Source organism: Lucilia sericata, unplaced genomic scaffold (genome assembly GCF_015586225.1).
Source record: "Lucilia sericata isolate MDLA Ls3-8-SP2 unplaced genomic scaffold, ASM1558622v1 Contig001321F_arrow, whole genome shotgun sequence".
NCBI classification, from domain to species: Eukaryota; Metazoa; Arthropoda; class Insecta; order Diptera; family Calliphoridae; genus Lucilia; species Lucilia sericata.
Window position 1 is genome coordinate 65,512 of NW_023995266.1, and position 19,417 is coordinate 84,928.

General features: G+C 29.0%; 1 protein-coding gene across 1 annotated transcript in view; it reads left to right on the forward strand.

Moving 5' to 3' along the window:
- The window catches only part of LOC119610951, a 66,707-nt gene that overhangs the window by 13,050 nt on the left and 34,240 nt on the right, over positions 1–19,417 (forward strand). Inside the window, exon 2 of the mRNA XM_037966375.1 lies at positions 14,435–14,467. Coding sequence (XP_037822303.1) covers positions 14,435–14,467 — 33 coding nt within the window. The remainder of the gene's footprint in view (positions 1–14,434; positions 14,468–19,417) is intronic.

Genomic DNA, 19,417 nt, shown 5'->3' on the forward strand with positions numbered 1-19,417 from the left:
TTTTGCACATAAAAAACAAATAAATACCCGACAAAATATTTTACATATTTAAACACAAAACACTCACATACAATTTGCTACAAATACTTACACTTGCAGTGAGTCAGAGATACAAAATAAATGTTATTGCAATATATACATACATATGTATGTGTGCACCATTTTCTAGATCAATACATTATTCGATGCATTTGAATTTTTACGTTTTATGCAATGAGAAAAAAAAAAACAACTATAATAAAACATATTGACACTAAACAGTGGGCCTGAATAAAAAACAGAATAAAATTTTTGTGTAAAAACAAAACTAAATTTGTTCATATTTTAATCTTTGTCTCAAATCTTGTTTTCACTCCACTGTTCCTTGCACCTCCTACATTTGTAATCTATCACTTGTAGTATATAGAGAGAATTTCATAGTAGTTCCATTTTCTACTTTTACAGAATTCAAAGAATGAATATTTGTTTTATTCTTTTTTTTATTATTATTATTATTTATTTATTTCCATCTGTATGTATGTTTTGTGAAATAAAAATGTACAAAAATATTTTTCTGTATTGATCTAAAGTATAATAAAACTAAACTTCCATATGGTGTTTTGTACTAGTGTATATAAAAATGTGTACTTGTGTGTGAATTTTTACACATATGTTTATTTAAAGTTTTATATCCTAAACATATACTCACTCATATAAAACTGTAAATATTTATGTAATATTTTCAAGTCATAACTTAAAAATTATAGCAAAGCAATTTAAAATTTATATTAGGAACATTTCAATAAACGCTTCGGCTTATTTAAATAAAAAATATCTTAAAAGGAATCCTTTTTACAGAACTAGAACAGAACTAGAACAGAACTAGAACAGAGCTAGAACAGAACTAGAACAGAACTAGAACAGAACTAGAACAGAACTAGAACAGAACTAGAACAGAACTAGAACATAACTAGAACAGAACTAGAACAGAACTAGAACAGAACTAGAACAGAATTAGAACAGAACTAGAACAGAACCAGAACAGAAATAGAACAGAACTAGAACAGAACTAGAACAGAACTAGAACAGAACTAGAACAGATCTAGAACAGAACTTGAACAGAACTAGAACAGAACTAGAACTGAACTAGAACAGAACTAGAACTAGAACAGAACTAGAACTAGAACAGAACTAGAACAGAACTAGAACAGAACTAGAACAGAACTAGAACAGAACTAGAACCGAACCTAGAACAGAACTAGAACTACAACAGAACTAGAACAGAACTAGAACAGAACTAGAACAGAACTAGAACAGAACTAGAACAGAAACTAGAACAGAACAGAACTAGAACAGAACTAGACCAGAACTAGAACTACAACAGAACTCGAACAGAACTAGAACAGAACTAGAACAGAACTAGAACCAGAACTAGAACAGAACTAGAACAGAACTAGAACAGACTAGAACAGAACTAGACCCGAACTAGAACAGAACTAGAACAGAACTAGAACAGAACTAGAACAGAACTAGAACAGAACTAGAACAGAACTAGAAAGAACTAGAACAGAACTAGAACAGAACTAGAACAGAACTAGAACAGAACTAGAACAGAACTAGAACAGAACTAGAACAGAACTAGACAGAACTAGACAACAGAAGAACATAGAACAGAACTAGAACAGAACTAGAACAGAACTAGAACAGAAACTAGAACAGAACTAGAACAGAACTAGAACAGAACTAGAACAGAACTAGAACAGAACTAGAAACGAACTAGAACAGAACTAGAACAGAACTAGAACAGAACTAGACACTAGAACTAGAACAGAACTAGAACAGAACTAGAACAGAACTAGAACAGAACTAGAACAGAACTAGAACAGAACTAGAACAGAACTAGAACAGAACTAGAACAGAACTAGAACAGAACTAGAAACGAACTAGAACAGAACTAGAACAGAACTAGAACAGAACTGAACAGCAACTAGAAACAGAACTAGAACAGAACTAGAACAGAACTAGAACAGACTAGACAGAACTAGAACAGAACTAGAACAAGAACAGAACTAGAACATAACTAGAACAGAACTAGAACAGAACTAGAACAGAACTAGAACAGAACTAGAACAGAACTAGAACAGAACTAGAACAGAAACTAGAACAGAACTAGACAGAACTAGAACAGAACTAGAAACAGAACTAGAACAGAACTAGAACAGAACTAGAACAGAACTAGAACGAACTAAAACAGAACTAGAACAGAACTAGAACAGAACTAGAACAGAACTAGAACAGAACTAGAACAGAACTAGAACAGAACTAGAACAGAACTAGAACAGAACTAGAACAGAACTAGAACAGAACTAGAACAGAACTAGAACAGAACTAGAACAGAACTAGAACAGAACCAGAACAGAACCAGAACAGAACTAGAGCAGAACTAGAACAGAACTAGAACAGAACTAGAACAGAACTAGAACAGAACTAGAACTAGAACAGAACTAGAACAGAACTAGAACAGAACATAAACAGAACTTACAACTAGAAACTAGCAAGTTACAGGTATTAAACGTGGTCCAGGGAGCCTTCCAAACTATCTTTATTTTAATAATCAATCATGAATATTGTTTGAACTATTAAAATTCTCGCTCTCTTTTTTACTATAAACACCAGTTATTTAATTTTTCCCTGTGTTTATTTTGCATTTAATCCTCGCCACATTTACTTAAGCATATGTTAAGGCTGGAAAATTAATTTCTAGTTTTAAACTAAAGTTCAACAATAATTCATAAATAAAACAATCCAACAAATAAATAAAAATAAAACATGCAACAAACATCTAACTATACTTTACACTTCTTTTTCACAATGTTTCATATTCATTACAATTTACAATTCTTACTACAAAATAATAAAAACATGCAACAAAAATCATACAAAAAAAAAGAAGGAGGAGCGCTTGCAGTCCCTTACCAAAAACTAAAAAAATAAAAAAAAACACATGACCAGAAAACTAGGAGTTTTGGATTTATACATTCATATAGCTTAAACTTTTTTGTAGCATTTTACTTATATTGTATGTAGTTGAGCAAGGACTTTGTTGCTGCCAATGTTTTTTTCTTTTCTTCCTTTTTGCATCATATTTTTGCCGAGTTTAATTCACATCAAATAAAAGCAAAACTATATTTCATGCGCATACTTTTAGGGTAAGAGAAAGAGAGACTCTAAAGTAGAATCCAACCACCACTAGCACAACTAAAACAATTTCTATATACATTTTATTTAATACATATACTTATATTTATATTGTAGTAGTAAAATTTTCTCGTTTATTAAAGATGTTGTAGTTGTTAGCATCCCTAGTTTTATGCTTGTCGTTTATTTCTGTTTATTTTTATGTTTTTCGCTAAGCCTAAAAGTAGACCATCATACAATTTTTATTTAAAAGTAGGCTTTGCAATTTCTATATTTTTATTGTTTTTGTTGCCGTTCTTTCTCTATTTATATGTATGAGCTCCACGTTGTCGTTTCTCTTAATTTTTATGAGCGAACAACGACAGCTAAAACAATTTCTACCGGGCTGTGTGCAATAGTGTTGCTATTTTCACCAGAGTTTATTTGTTACATACTAACACGCCTTTTGTATAGAATGACATGGCGTAAAATATATGCAGAATGTGAGTTTGTGTGTATATATAAAGCATACTTTTAGGTGTACGTGTTGGTAAAAATATGTTGTGTGTATGTGTTTTTTCTTCACACGTTATTTTTTTCCATTTTTTTTTAATAAAGCAACAGGTTTAAAGTGATTTTTTCCTGGTAAAAATTAAATTTTATAAAATTTAAGAAATTGTGTTTAAAATTGTGAACTAGAACTGAACTAGAACTGAACTAGAACTAGAACTGAACTAGAACTGAACTAAAACTGAACTAGAACTGAACTAAAACTGAACTAGAACTGAACTAGAACAGAACTAGAACAGAACTAGAACAGAACTAGAATAGAACTAGAACAGAACTAGAACTGAACTAGAACGGAACTAGAACTGAACTAGAACGGAACTAGAACTGAACTAGAACTGAACTAGAACTGAACTAGAACTGAACTAGAACTGAACTAGAACTGAACTAGAACTGAACTAGAACTGAACTAGAACTGAATTAGAACATAACTAGAACAGAACTAGAACTAGAACAGAACGAGAACAGAACGAGAACAGAACTAGAACTGAACTAGAACTGAACTAGAACGGAACTAGAACTGAACTAGAACTGAACTAGAACCGAACTAGAACTGAACTAGAACTGAACTAGAACTGATCTAGAACTGAACTAGAACTGAACTAGAACTGAACTAGAACTGAACTAGAACTGAACTAGAACTGAACTAGAACTGAACTAGAACTGAACTAGAACTGAACTAGAACTGAACTAGAACTGAACTAGAACTGAACTAGAACTGAACTAGAACTGAACTAGAACTGAACTAGAACTGAACTAGAACAGAACTAGAACTGAACTAGAACTGAACTAGAACTGAACTAGAACTGAACTAGAACTGAACTAGAACTGAACTAGAACTGAACTAGAACTGAACTAGAACTGAACTAGAACTGAACTAGAACTGAACTAGAACTGAACTAGAACTGAACTAGAACTGAACTAGAACTAAACTAGAACTGAACTAGAACTGAACTAGAACTGAACTAGAACTGAACTAGAACTGAACTAGAACTGAACTAGAACTGAACTAGAACTGAACTAGAACTGAACTAGAACTGAACTAGAACTGAACTAGAACTGAACTAGAACTGAACTAGAACTGAACTAGAACTGAACTAGAACTGAACTAGAACTAGAACTGAACTAGAACTGAACTAGAACTAGAACTGAACTAGAACTAAACTAGAACTGAACTAGAACTGAACTAGAACTGAACTAGAACTGAACTAGAACTGAACTAGAACTGAACTAGAACTGAACTAGAACTGAACTAGAACTGAACTAGAACTGAACTAGAACTGAACTAGAGTCAGTATTAGATTATTTAATAAAATATTATAAACAAATACTAAATATTCTTTATGAACAAAACTTTACATACAAATCAGGAGAAAAAAACTAAGGGGACCCGTCGAAATTAAAGAAAACATTGTTGAGTAAACAAAAATATGTTTTGAATCTTTGCTGATTGTTAGCCACATTTAGCTGGTACTTTTTTCTTTCATTTATAAACTCCAATCTTTTTTACTTTTTCTATAACAACATACAGTTTATTGTTAAATAACATCCAGTTTAAAAGACACAACCAGCAAAAAGTAAGGAAAACCCCAGCAAGAAAAAGCACTAAAAGAAACCAAACTTTTTATATGTCTTTTGTACAAGAGTTTTCTTAAGTTTTTTGTTGTCGTTTTCTTCACTTTTTAGTGGGTTTGAACACTGGTAGTTGTTCATCATTAAAAAGTTTTTTGGTGAGTAAATTTTTCTTTTATTTTTTTTTTTTTTTTTTTTTTTTTTTTTTGTTTCTTTTGATTTTATAAAAGTTGTCAATTCTTTCACAAATATGCTGTATGTGTAACTTTTTTTTCTTCTTTTCAACTACACCCCCTTCTCACACTTATTTTAACACACATTTGCGAAAACATGCAAGTTATTTTTACAACTTTTAGTTTTTCTTAGTATTGAGAAGTTGTATGTGTGTTGGTGGCCGGAAACGTTGTAGTAGTTGGAGCAAAAACCTTTAACAATATTTACTAACATGTGTTGCGACAAATTTTGTAAGACCAAGCGAACGACCTCCTTTAGTTTAAGTTTGTGTTGTAGTCTTTTGTTAGTAATTAAGGTTATTCTAAAGGGGATTTAAGGATATAACCAAATAATCAAAATTTCTTAGAGATAAAGTTGTTGATATCCTCCCTGGACACCCGCCACGCCTGCCTGTCACTATGTTTTATCTATAAACACAGACTTAATTGGGAAAATTGACAACCATTTTATTTGTAAAGATAATATACATATAAGAGGGGAGGGGTGTTCTCCTTTTTATATGGAACATAAATGATGATTAATTTTTGTACCTTTCACTAGTTTTAGTTCGATTCTAGTTCAGTTCTAGTTCAGTTCTAGTTCAGTTCTAGTTCAGTTCTAGTTCAGTTCTAGTTCAGTTCTAGTTCAGTTCTAGTTCAGTTCTAGTTCAGTTCTAGTTCAGTTCTAGTTCAGTTCTAGTTCAGTTCTAGTTCAGTTCTAGTTCAGTTCTAGTTCAGTTCTAGTTCAGTTCTAGTTCAGTTCTAGTTCAATTCTAGTTCAGTTCTAGTTCAGTTCTAGTTCAGTTCCAGTTCAGTTCTAGTTCAGTTCTAGTTCAGTTCTAGTTCTGTTCTAGTTCTGTTCTAGTTCTGTTCTAGTTCAGTTTTAGTCTAGTTCTGTTCCAGTTCTGTTCTAGTTCTGTTCTAGTTCAGTTTTAGTCTAGTTCTGTTCCAGTTCTGTTCTAGTTCTGTTCTAGTTCAGTTCTAGTTCAAGTTCAGTTCTTATTCAGTTCTAGTTTAGTTGTGGTTCAGTTCTAGTTCACATCTAAATGTTCTAGTTCTGTTCTAGTTCTGTTCTAGTTCTGTTTTAGTTCTGTTCTAGTTCTGCTCTAGTTCTGTTCTAGTTCTGTTCTAGTTCTGTTCTAGTTCTGTTCTAGTTCAGTTCTAGTTCAGTTCTTATTCAGTTCTAGTTCTGTTCTAGTTCAGTTCTAGTTCAAGTTCAGTTCTTATTCAGTTCTAGTTTAGTTGTGGTTCAGTTCTAGTTCACATCTAAATATAGCTGCTAAATAAGATCTCTCCCTCTGCTGTTATCTTCAGACCTTCTAATTTAAATTTTATTACTTTTCCTCTCTTTTTATATCCATATTTCGGGGTTTCTTTATAACCCAATAAATCACTCTCTAAATAGCCCTCGTTTTTCTTAAACAACCTAAAAGTATACTACGTTTACTCACACTCAACCGACATGATATTCATGTGCCTGATTAGATTATTTAACAATAAAATAAACGAAATTTTATTATACATATTTTTAGACATGCTACAAACTTTCTTTAAAAGGGTATCTTACGAAAGAAAGGGTAAGAAGCATTTTTGCCGATAACATGCTATAAAATGTTTTTTAATGTTTTTATAGCATATTTAAAGGCTCGCTGTATACAACGATAAAATATAAATAAACATAAAATAAGCGAAAAAACAACAAATAAATACAAATATTTTATACTCGTATATAGCATACAAGCCTGTAAATGTTTTATGAACTAATAAAATCAATCATTGTTTAAGAATTTTTGATGTGATATTAAATAAATACAAGAAAATCTAAAGCATACATATAGGGGTAACAAAGAAAATTGATGTTGTAGAGTAAAGTAATGATTTAATGTTAACAATTTGTTTTGAATTTTGCTTTAAGGCTGTTTACTCAATTAAAAAGTAAAGTATACTTCTAGGCTTAACTTGAAAAAAGTTTTATAATTGTATTGCTTTTAATTTAAACTAGTTTCTATTTTATCTGCTTTAAATTTGCCAATCTTTCTATTGTATCTCTTCCTCATTTATAACTTAAAAAGAAAACTTTTGAGTTCAAGCCTTAAAATCCTTTTTCTTTAACATGTTTTTAAACTGTCATTAAACTTTTTATAACTTCTTTTAGCTCGTTTTTATTTTTAACCAAATATTTTATTGCCAAGTATTGGTTGCATTATAAATAAATGCTGTATATTTGTTTTGTCTTCAACTTTTTGTTCGTATTGTGTTTCCATTTTTATTTCACTTTAAATCCCTGCCATCAAGGTATAGAAAAGCGAGAGATGCCGCACAAAAATTTTTCTTTTTGGAAAAATGTCAATGCAATACACAATTGTATTCTTGTTACAATAAATTGTTCAAAAGAATAAAAATTCAGTGGAAAAAAAAAAATAATGAAAACAAAATACTTTGGTAACAGAAAACAAAGTTTACTTTTTTTTAAAAAAAATTTCTCAATTTACTTAAAAAAGTCTTTTCCTTACAATTGCAGAAAATGCGGGTTATTTTTTTTATAAAACAGTGGCAAACGGTAGCTCTGAGAAGCGGCTTTATAACAACATCAAAATGTGGGGTTATAACAATAGTAAATCAGGTTTGTTTCCTCCGTAGTCGTTGTAGTGGGTATTGTGAAAAGTTTTGGGGTTTTTGAGGCTTTAAAATTGTACATATATGTAAGAAAATAAAAATAAAGCCTAAAAGTAGACTTAAATAAGTTTAAATAAAAGAGCCTAAAAGTATGCTATAAAAATTTTACTAAAAAAGAAAGTCTACCTTTAAGGTTTCTAAAGAAATTGTTCTTGTAAAGCAAAGACATTTTTAAAATCTCCCAAAAATTATTGATTTTATTAACACATTTGTACTGGGTTTGTTTTTATATAAAAAATAATATTGCATATTTTTAGGATCTACAAAAAGAAAATAAAACAATTTATGCAGAAAAATCTTTATGGTTTTATTATCATACTTCATTCTTTTTTGAAAACCCACATAGTGTATTTATAAAACATAAACTTATTTTTAACACCTTGAACCAGTGCATACTTTTCTGCACTCTACCAACGATATTTTGCTTTTTTTTTGTTTAGGTGTTAAAAAGGACTAAGGAAATTGTTAATTTTTATAGCATCATAAAATATTTTGCTACGCTTCCGTGATAAAAAATATTAGTCTTTGGAAAAAAAAAGAAGAGTGCGTTTGGGGGTCTTTTTGGGTGAAGCCTGTATGGTATGCTATACACTGGTCTATATATAACTTTGTGTTTTTAGCTCTTAAATCATACTAACACTTTCCAAACAATGTTGCATTTGCTTTTATGGCCCAGGTTATATTTTATATTGGCTGTTTTGTTTTTGTTTCGTTTTATGTATACCTAGAGATTAAAAGCCTAAAGTTTTTGAAAAGTAATAAGAAAAAAATAATAAAATCGGGCAATATTTTTAACTATAGAGAGGGGAGTTACTTAAAAATTCATAAATGAGTTTTTGGGGAGTTTTGGTTAAGAACTAACAACAAATGTGTATTTTTGTTCGAAATAAAAGTAAAGCTTATTTTAAAGGTTAATAAAACTAATAAATTATAAAGCATACTTTTAGGGTTATTTAAGCAAATGTATAAACATTTAAGAAAAACCGTGAAAGAAATTATTTTCTGGAGCTAAGTTTTACTTATTTAAGAAAATCCTTAAAATTTCCCTGAATTTCAGTTATTAATTACAATTTATTATCTAAAGCATATTTTTAGGTGCTTAATCTTGCTAACGCCCTTAAAAAAAGTTACAATTTCTTTCGTTTACTTGAAAAAAACTTTTTCCTTAAGATTAAAGTTTTAATTTAAAAATAAAACTACTTCCCTCTTTTTTCACTAAAATTTTTCTTTTACAGCTTTGTAAAGTTTTTGTTTTTGTAGTTGTTGTATATTGAAAACTTTTTTTTATATATAACAGTTATGAGGAGTTAAATGGTTGTCGATAACTGTTAGCTGTTGTTATTTTTGTTTGCCTAACAATTTCAGTTTTTACTTCTTTGTTGTTGTTGTTGCTGCTATAAACACCCTTCAATGATGAAACACTCTCTTATGAGAAGTGGCTGTTGTTTTTGTTGTTGTTGCTGCTGTTGGTTACAGTATTGTATTGTTAAAAGTGTTGCATACTTCTAAGTGAGTTTATAGTGTGCTAACAAAATCAATCGATACTTAATGGAAAATCGTTATTAATGAAAAAGTTTTCAGTTTATTTTTTTTTCTGTTTTGTATTGTTTTGTAGCAGTTGTTGTTGTTGTTCTTCCTGCTTGTTATGTGCATTGCTGTTATTGTTGTTGTTGTTGCATCAACTAACGTCTACTACGGCAAGTGGCAAAATTGTGTAAATTTTAAAAGGAATACAATTGAAAATGCAGTCAGCCATGCGTTAGAAAACAATGATAAAGTGCAAAGCCAGTGCTGAGTAAAAAGTGCACGTAATTTTTTCATGCTTTTTTTTCTTCATTCGATTTTGTGTTTGTAACTCTGTATTAAAAGCATTGCTAGAAAATAAGTTAAAGTTTTTTGTATTGTTCGACAGGAGAGTGTTCGGAAAGAGTGAGACTAAGAGGGATGCGGTATGAAAAGTATAGAAAAGAACTTAAAAGTTTGCCAAAAACCCTTAACAACAATTTGTAATTATAATATGGGAAGTGTGAAATGTTGTACTATTAAGTGAGTGTTTTTTTTTAAGCTAAAAGTTGTATGTTGAAAATATTAAAGTTAAATAGAAAATTAAAGCATAATTTAAGGCCAAAAAACAGAAAACGTTATTACATTGCATAGCTTTAGGCTGCACAAATTATTAATTTCCATCCTTTCCCCATTTTCTTTAAAAAACCATTTGAAACCCTGGCTTTTTTTATCTAACCTCACCTACAAATATTTATTGAAAAATCATTAAAATTTATATGCAAAACCAAAAATCAACACAATATACAAAGTTTGTGAGAAATTTCTTGTGATTTTTTTTTAAATGTTCAGTTGCGTCAACCACAAAACAATTTGAAAATTTTGTTATAAACCACAAAAACCTCAGGAAAAGTATGCTATGGAAATGTGTAATTAAAAACAATTAAATACAAAGTAAAGAAATGTGTAAGAAAAAACAAAAACAGAATATGGAAAAAAACTATGACAAATATTAATTTAAATTAAAGAATTTTAGGAAATTAAACACAGCCGTTTAGAAATTCGGAGAGGACTAAAGTATAACTAATAATTACAATTTGTGGAGATTTTAAAAAGTTCGAAGAACTGAATTTGGTTTTTCTAAAAACCTAGAAGTAGCTTTATTTAAGCTTAGCAAGGACTAGCCACTCTTGATGCTTACATGCGACAAACAAAACTGTCAAATTAGTCGATAATTTGCTATAAAGGAAATTTACTTTTAATCTTTGTTAAAATGAGATTAAGCTTTTGGATTGAGACTTCTGTTTCGATTAGCTAAAGGCTCTACAAGTGTAATAGACAACAAACCTCAATAATTTTTTAGTTGAGGCAAGACAAAGCCGCTCAATTATTGAGATCTGGTTTGATTAGTATCGCTGAAGACTATATACTAGACAACAGACTAGACTATAGACTAGACTATAGACTAGACTATAGACTAGACTGTAGACTAGACTATAGACTAGACTATAGACTAGACTATAGACTAGACTATAGACTAGGTTATAGACTAGGCTATAGACCAGACTATAGACTAGACAATAGACTAGACTATAGACTAGACTATAGACTAGACTATAGACTAGACTATAGACTAGACTATAGACTAGACTATAGACTAGACTATAGACTAGACTATAGACTAGACTATAGACTAGACTATAGACTAGACTATAGACTAGACTATAGACTAGACTATAGACTAGACTATAGACTAGACTACAGACTAGACTATAGACTAGACTACAGACTAGACTATAGACTAGACTATAGACTAGACTATAGACTAGGCTATAGACTAGACTATAGACTAGACTATAGACTAGACTATAGACTAGACTATAGACTAGACTATAGACTAGACTATAGACTAGACTATAGACTAGACTATAGACTAGACTATAGACTAGACTATAGACTAGACTATAGACTAGACTATAGACTAGACTATAGACTAGACTATAGACTAGACTATAGACTAGACTATAGACTAGACTATAGACTAGACTATAGACTAGACTATAGACTAGACTAGTAGTCTAGTTAGTTAGTTAGTTAGTTAGTTAGTTAGTTAGTTAGTTAGTTAGTTAGTTAGTTAGTTAGTTAGTTAGTTAGTTAGTTAGTTAGTTAGTTAGTTAGTTAGTTAGTTAGTTAGTTAGTTAGTTAGTTAGTTAGTTAGTTAGTTAGTTAGTTAGTTAGTTAGTTAGTTAGTTAGTTAGTTAGTTAGTTAGTTAGTTAGTTAGTTAGTTAGTTAGTTAGTTAGTTAGTTAGTTAGTTAGTTAGTTAGTTAGTTAGTTAGTTAGTTAGTTAGTTAGTTAGTTAGTTAGTAGTTAGTTAGTTAGTTAGTTAGTTAGTTAGTTAGTTAGTTAGTTAGTTAGTTAGTTAGTTAGTTAGTTAGTTAGTTAGTTAGTTAGTTAGTTAGTTAGTTAGTTAGTTAGTTAGTTAGTTAGTTAGTTAGTTAGTTAGTTAGTTAGTTAGTTAGTTAGTTAGTTAGTTAGTTAGTTAGTTAGTTAGTTAGTTAGTTAGTTAGTTAGTTAGTTAGTTAGTTAGTTAGTTAGTAGTTAGTTAGTTAGTTAGTTAGTTAGTTAGTTAGTTAGTTAGTTAGTTAGTTAGTTAGTTAGTTAGTTAGTTAGTAGTTAGTTAGTTAGTTAGTTAGTTAGTTAGTTAGTTAGTTAGTAGTTAGTTAGTTAGTAGTTAGTTAGTTAGTTAGTTAGTTAGTTAGTTAGTTAGTTAGTTAGTTAGTTAGTTAGTTAGTTAGTTAGTAGTTAGTTAGTTAGTTAGTTAGTTAGTTAGTTAGTTAGTTAGTTAGTTAGTTAGTAGTTAGTTAGTTAGTTAGTTAGTTAGTTAGTTAGTTAGTTAGTTAGTTAGTTAGTTAGTTAGTTAGTTAGTTAGTTAGTAGTTAGTTAGTTAGTTAGTTAGTGATTGTCTACTTCGATTTGTTTAAACACTTCTCATAAATGAATAAACAAACGTATTTGTTTATTATATTCAAAAATGTGTTGCCTACTTTAAGGCTTCTTTTAATTTATTTAGTAAAGTTTAGTTATTATGCTTTATTTGTCCCTTTTAAATGTTTTTTGTTTTAATTTTCTTTGATTTCTTACCCTAAAGCAGACAATTCGATAATTATTCATTAAAAATTCATTTGTTTTTGTTTCGAAAATTCTCCAACTAGTACTTACCCCCCAATTCCAAAACCTGTTTCAAAAAACAATTTATTCAAATTGATTTTAGTCATAGCATTTTAGTATTGACCTACTATCAACATTAAAACACCCACTCTGTTTTACATATAAAACTTAATAAATTTATTTCCTTTTTTTACTCTTTTTTTTTGGGGGGGAGGACTATATATCTTGTTCAAAAAGTTGGGAACTGAAAAAACTGCGTGTGGTTTATTTTACATAAAAACTCAATAAAAATAATGATGAGTTTTTTGTTGTTGCTGTTTTCCAGCAACTACGTAGTATAATAATAGCAGTTAAAAAAAGGACATAGAATGTAAAAAAAATATATATAAATAAACAGGTTAATGGACATTAAGAGTCCAACATGTCTGGCCAAAAAGAACTGAGTAAAATTATCGTAAATATCAACAAGATAGCTTTTTTTTAACAACAACAACTGCTACTACGTCAATAATAAAAAACAATTTTTATAGAGAAAACTTTGCTTTGGTTGTTCTATCAAATGTATTTGAATGTATGTTTGAGCTCAATAACTTATTGCTTAAGTATTGGTAACGTATCTTATAATTTTTTTTTTTGTTAAACTTTCTTTTTTTTTTTTTTGGTTTTTATTAGTGTCATGTATTTTTATAGTTCAAAGGACATTTGAATGATTGAATGAGCGCATGATTTCATCCCTTTTGGGGGTTGTGTAGTATTTCTTTTCAGTTTTCTTTTTTTTTCTATAGAAAAAAGTTTCTTGGTTTGGTTTTTATTTTTTTTTTTCGTATCTTTTTGGTTTTGTTTTAGGTTTTTTAATGTATGTGTATAGTTTTCAGCATGTTGGTGTGGTCTTCGTTAAAGTTCATGTTTTCTAGTCATGACAGTATATCAAATTACTTGGCCCACTCCAACAAAACATATATATATATTGGCATACTTGTAGACAGACAGAAGGACGGACACTTCAACAAACAGATACATCAAGTATAAAGAAATTCAAAAAGATAGTGCTAGTAACAGTATTACTAGTACTAGCTGAAAACTCAAGTAACTATAAGTTGGTCCCTCTACTAAGAGGAAAATGCGCTGGTTTCCATAACAGTGAATCTACAGACTTAATAAAACCCAACAAAGCTACTGGTCCCTTTATAATCAAAGAATATTATTTTCACATTTCCTTTTTAACATATTCTTACTTTTGTGCCACTGTCGCTTAACATATACATCTAACTCATGTTTTTATTATCAGGTTACTCACGTTGTAATTTTGATGATAATGATGATGACGATGACGACGTTGTAGTTGTAGATGATGATTGTAATGGTGACGTTTTACCTTTTTTTTCAATCCTCCAACACTTATGTATATAAATTCTTGTCATTTTATTAAGTACATAAAAAATCAATATTTATTAGATTACTTTAGAATATTTATGTGAAAAAAATATTGTAAAAAAATAAGGACAGGCTCTTGAATTTATAAATAATTTCGTTTAAATACAAAATTTAATAATTACTTTTTATTTCTTTTCATTTTAGGTAAGTGTTTGTGATAAACAATTAATGAACTACGTAAGTAATATATTTTTATGAAAATTATTTAAAATTTATTTTTAAATTTTACTTATAGAAATTTTCTATAGAAAAATTTTCATGTCAAGACAATGACCAAAACAATTTCTATACACAATTATTTATAACAAGACGTTGACCTTTACAGTTTCCATAACAATTTTTCATGTAAAGCTATTGACCTAAACATTTTCTATAGAAAATGTTTCATGTTAAGACATTGATCTAAACATTTTCTATAGAAAATTTTGCATGTCAAGACATTGACGAAAACATTTTCTATAGAAAATTTTTCATGTCAAGACATTGACCCACACATTTTCTATAGAACATTTTTCATGTCAAGACATTGACCTAAACATTTTCTATAGAAAATTTTTCATGTCAAGACATTGACCTAAACATTTTCTATAGAAAATTTTTCATGTCAAGACATTGACCTAAACATTTTCTATAGAAAATTTTTCATGTCAAGACATTGACCTAAACATTTTCTATAGAAAATTTTTCATGTCAAGACATTGACCTAAACATTTTCTATAGAAAATTTTTCATGTCAAGACATTGACCTAAACATTTTCTATAGAAAATTTTTCATGTCAAGACATTGACCTAAACATTTTCTATAGAAAATTTTTCATGTCAAGACATTGACCTAAACATTTTCTATAGAAAATTTTTCATGTCAAGACATTGACCTAAACATTTTCTATAGAAAATTGTTCATGTCAAGACATTGACGAAAACATTTTCTATAGAAAATTTTTCATGTCAAGACATTGACCTAAACATTTTCTATAGAAAATTGTTCATGTCAAGACATTGACGAAAACATTTTCTATAGAAAATTTTTCATGTCAAGACATTGACGAAAACATTTTCTATAGAAAATTTTTCATGTCAAGACATTGACGAAAACATTTTCTATAGAAAATTTTTCATGTCAAGACATTGACGAAAACATTTTCTATAGAAAATTTTTCATGTCAAGACATTGACGAAAACATTTTCTATAGAAAATTTTTCATGTCAAGACATTGACGAAAACATTTTCTATAGAAAATTTTTCATGTCAAGACATTGACGAAAACATTTTCTATAGAAAATTTTTCATGTCAAGACATTGACGAAAACATTTTCTATAGAAAATTTTTCATGTCAAGACATTGACGAAAACATTTTCTATAGAAAATTTTTCATGTCAAGACATTGACGAAAACATTTTCTATAGAAAATTTTTCATGTCAAGCCATTGACGAAAACATTTTCTATAGAAAATTGTTCATGTCAAGCCATTGACGAAAACATTTTCTATAGAAAATTGTTCATGTCAAGCTACTGAACTAAGTCTATTCTATAGAAAATGTTTCATGTCAAGACATTGACCAAAACATTTTCTATAGAAAATTTTTTTATGTCAAGACATTGACCAAAACATTTTCTATAGAAAATTTTTTTATGTCAAGACATTGACCTAAACATTTCCTATAGAAAATTTTTCATGTCAACATATTGACCTAAACATTTCCTATAGAAAATTTTTCATGTCAACATATTGACCTAAACATTTCCTATAGAAATTGACCTAAACATTTTCTATAGAGAATTTTTCATGTCAACATTTTCTATAGAGAATTTTTTATGTCAAGACATTGACCTAAACATTTTCTATAGAAATTTTTTCATATCATGACATTAAACTAAATATTTTCTGTAGTAAACTTTTCATATCAAGCTATTGCCCTACACTTTTCTATAGAAAATTTTTCGTGACTAAACTTTATAAGAAAATTTCTTTATGGAGAATTGTCCTCTTTAAGATTTTTTAATTTAGTGTAAATTTTAGTGTTTTCATTAAAAAATTATTTCAAAAATTCTTGTTACTTCATCAACAAAATTCTTTAGACTTCATGAAAAAAATTTTACGCTGTTGTGGCTGTTGGAAAATTCACTGACACCCACTTATGTGTTCTCCACATAGATTTTAAAACTTTTCGGAAATGAACTTTATAAACAGTTTTTATTTTTTTAAAGGTATTTAAAGCGCCTGCACATTTTAGCCTTATTGTAGGTTTTTGTAACTTATTTTTAAACATATGCACTGTTGCCCCCGATAATGGTGATGCCTTATGATGATATTGCTAGTGTTGTTGTTATTGTATGCAATTTATTTTGTTGCTGTTGTTGTTGCTGATGTAGAGTATGCTCGTCGTCAATGTAATAATGATGGTGGTGGAGACGACGATAATGATGAGGGTTGAAGTTAATTTTCTGCCGCTAAATAAACTACACTTTACCACATGCACACAATCCCCAAAAAAATTCCCAAAAAATAACTCGCAACAACACAAAATGCCAGCAACAATAATAAACAGATATAGCAAGCAACAAAAATTGAAATGGAAAATGAAGAACGTATGAACAACAAAACAAAAAAATTGCTGAGTTTAACCAAGGCCCGCTTATACAGTATAAATGCTGTTTTTATAATGTTAAACACCAACCGGCTCACATGTATGCGAATTTTCAAAATCTTCCCAAAAAAATGTTAATTTTCCTCTACAGCAACAACAGCAAAAAATATTTGAAAAAAAATTCTTATTTTTTCTTTAAAAATTGTTTTTACTACGAAAAACACATCATTTTGTTGGGTAGCACACACACACACACACACACAGATTGAAAGTCAGGTAGGTGGTGAGGTGGAGTAAAGAGTAGTTAACAACAATTTACATTTGTGTTTCCCCTTCTCAACCTCTAGAAAAAAAGCAAAGGATAAACCTACACTTCATGTATATTGTTACAGTATATGTAAAGTATAGTTTGGTTGTACCTCTACTCTTGTGATGAAAATATGGCTAGAGGTTAAGCTTGTGTTAAAGTTTGCATACGAGCAAAAGGATATTCTGTTACATACACATACATATATGGTTTTCATTATTTTTCCATATCCATAACATATACACACACATACATATGCATGTATATGAAAATATATTTTGTTTTTTTTTTTGGGAGTATTTAATACAGCAGCTGAAAATTATGCAAATTATTTACACTACAGGAATTTTTATGAAACAAAAATTATAACTTCTTGCCCTGAGTACGACGAGTAAATATAACAACAACAACACATTGCTTGATATGAAAAAAATATTTTGGAAAAAAACAACAAGTAAACAATAACAAATATTAAGTGTATGTAAATAACATACAACAAATATCATTTAAAGTTCAAATTGTCTGAAAAATAAACTGACATTTTGGGCCAAAAAAAAAGCAGACAGAATCAGTCTACGTAAAGGGAAACATAAAAATTCCCAAATAAATTAACTCTTACTTGGCCTTTAACAATTTATAATAGTTTTTGTAGAAACAAATTTCATGTCAATGTCTTGACATGACAAATTTTCCATAGCAAATGCTTAAGTCAATGTCTTGATATGAAAAATTGTCTATAGGAAACGTTTAGGTTAATAGCATAACATGAAAAATGTTCTATAGAAAATGTTTAGGTCCATAGCTAGACATGAAAAAATTTCTATAGAAAAAGTTTAGACCAATGTCTTGAAATAATAGGTTTACTATAGAAAATGTTTAGGTCAATAGCTTGACATGAAAAATTTTCTACAGAAAATGTTTAGGTCAATAGCTCGACATGAAAAATTTTCTATAGAAAATGTGTATGTCAATGTCTTGACATGAAAACTTTTCTAAAGAAAATGTTAGATCAATAGCTTGACACGAAAACATTTATATAGAAAATGTTTAGTTCAAAAGCTTGACATGAAAAATTTTCTATAGAAAATGTTTAGGTTTTGTTTCTTTTTAATTTTTATTCAATTTCTAGCATTAATGGGGAGGAGGAGGAGGTTTTGCTCTTTTATGTTCTTTAATCTTCTTAACCTTTAAACTCTTACAAAAATTGAGTGTGAATAAGTTAAAATATTATAACTATTTAGTTACCTTCTTCAAAAAGTTATAAGTAATTTCATTATAATTTCAATGAATTCTTAAGAATATTTTTTTTTGTAAATCTTTTACTCTGGCCTTTTCTGTTTTAATGTATTTTTTTTATCATACTAATATGGGCCTAAAGAACATTACAACTCAAGGTTATAAATTATACAATATTCTTGTTGTTATAAATAATTTGTAACATTAAAAACAAACAAATAAAAAAAAAATATCCCTAGAATATATTCACATTCTACTCACAAACAAATTATATACAAGAATAACAAATAATAACAGCTGACATCATAAATATAAAACTCTAAAAACACAGCAAAAAAAAAAAAATCAAAAATTTTACATCAAATAAATATATGAGAGGTATACGAAACAACATCATTTGTGCACTGACCCTTGTTCCAAAATGACCTTTAGATTTTTCATTTTAAGTAATTTTTTTTGTTTTAATTTTTTTGATTTTCAAATAAATGAAAACAATAAAGTACAAAAATATAAACAATTTTGCCCAAGTGGTTTTAGGTTTCAAAGAAAAGGAAAAAGGTAAAGGACGACTCTATGAGTTAAAGGTAAAGGGAATAATAAGCAGTTGTAACTTAAAACCACAAATATAAAATAATAAAAAAAGATGGCAGAAATTTAATAAAGCTACAAATAATGCTAACAAAACATTAGCAAAAAAGTAGGCAACATTTTTTGTATGAATATAAATTCATATAAAATTGCCAAAAAAAAAGAAGAAAGAAGGAAGGACAGACAGGATAGAAGGACGGACAGACAGACAGACAGACACAGGACAATAACACCAATGTGAGCTCATTTATATGTAAATTTCCTTAAAGGAATATAAAGGTATTGTTTGCCAACTAACTTAACTTACCTGGCCCAAAAGGAAGCAACTCTCTGCCCACTCGCGTTTAAATAAAAACAAAAAAATTGAAAACATTAAAATTAAAATACTACAATTTAGTGGTTGAG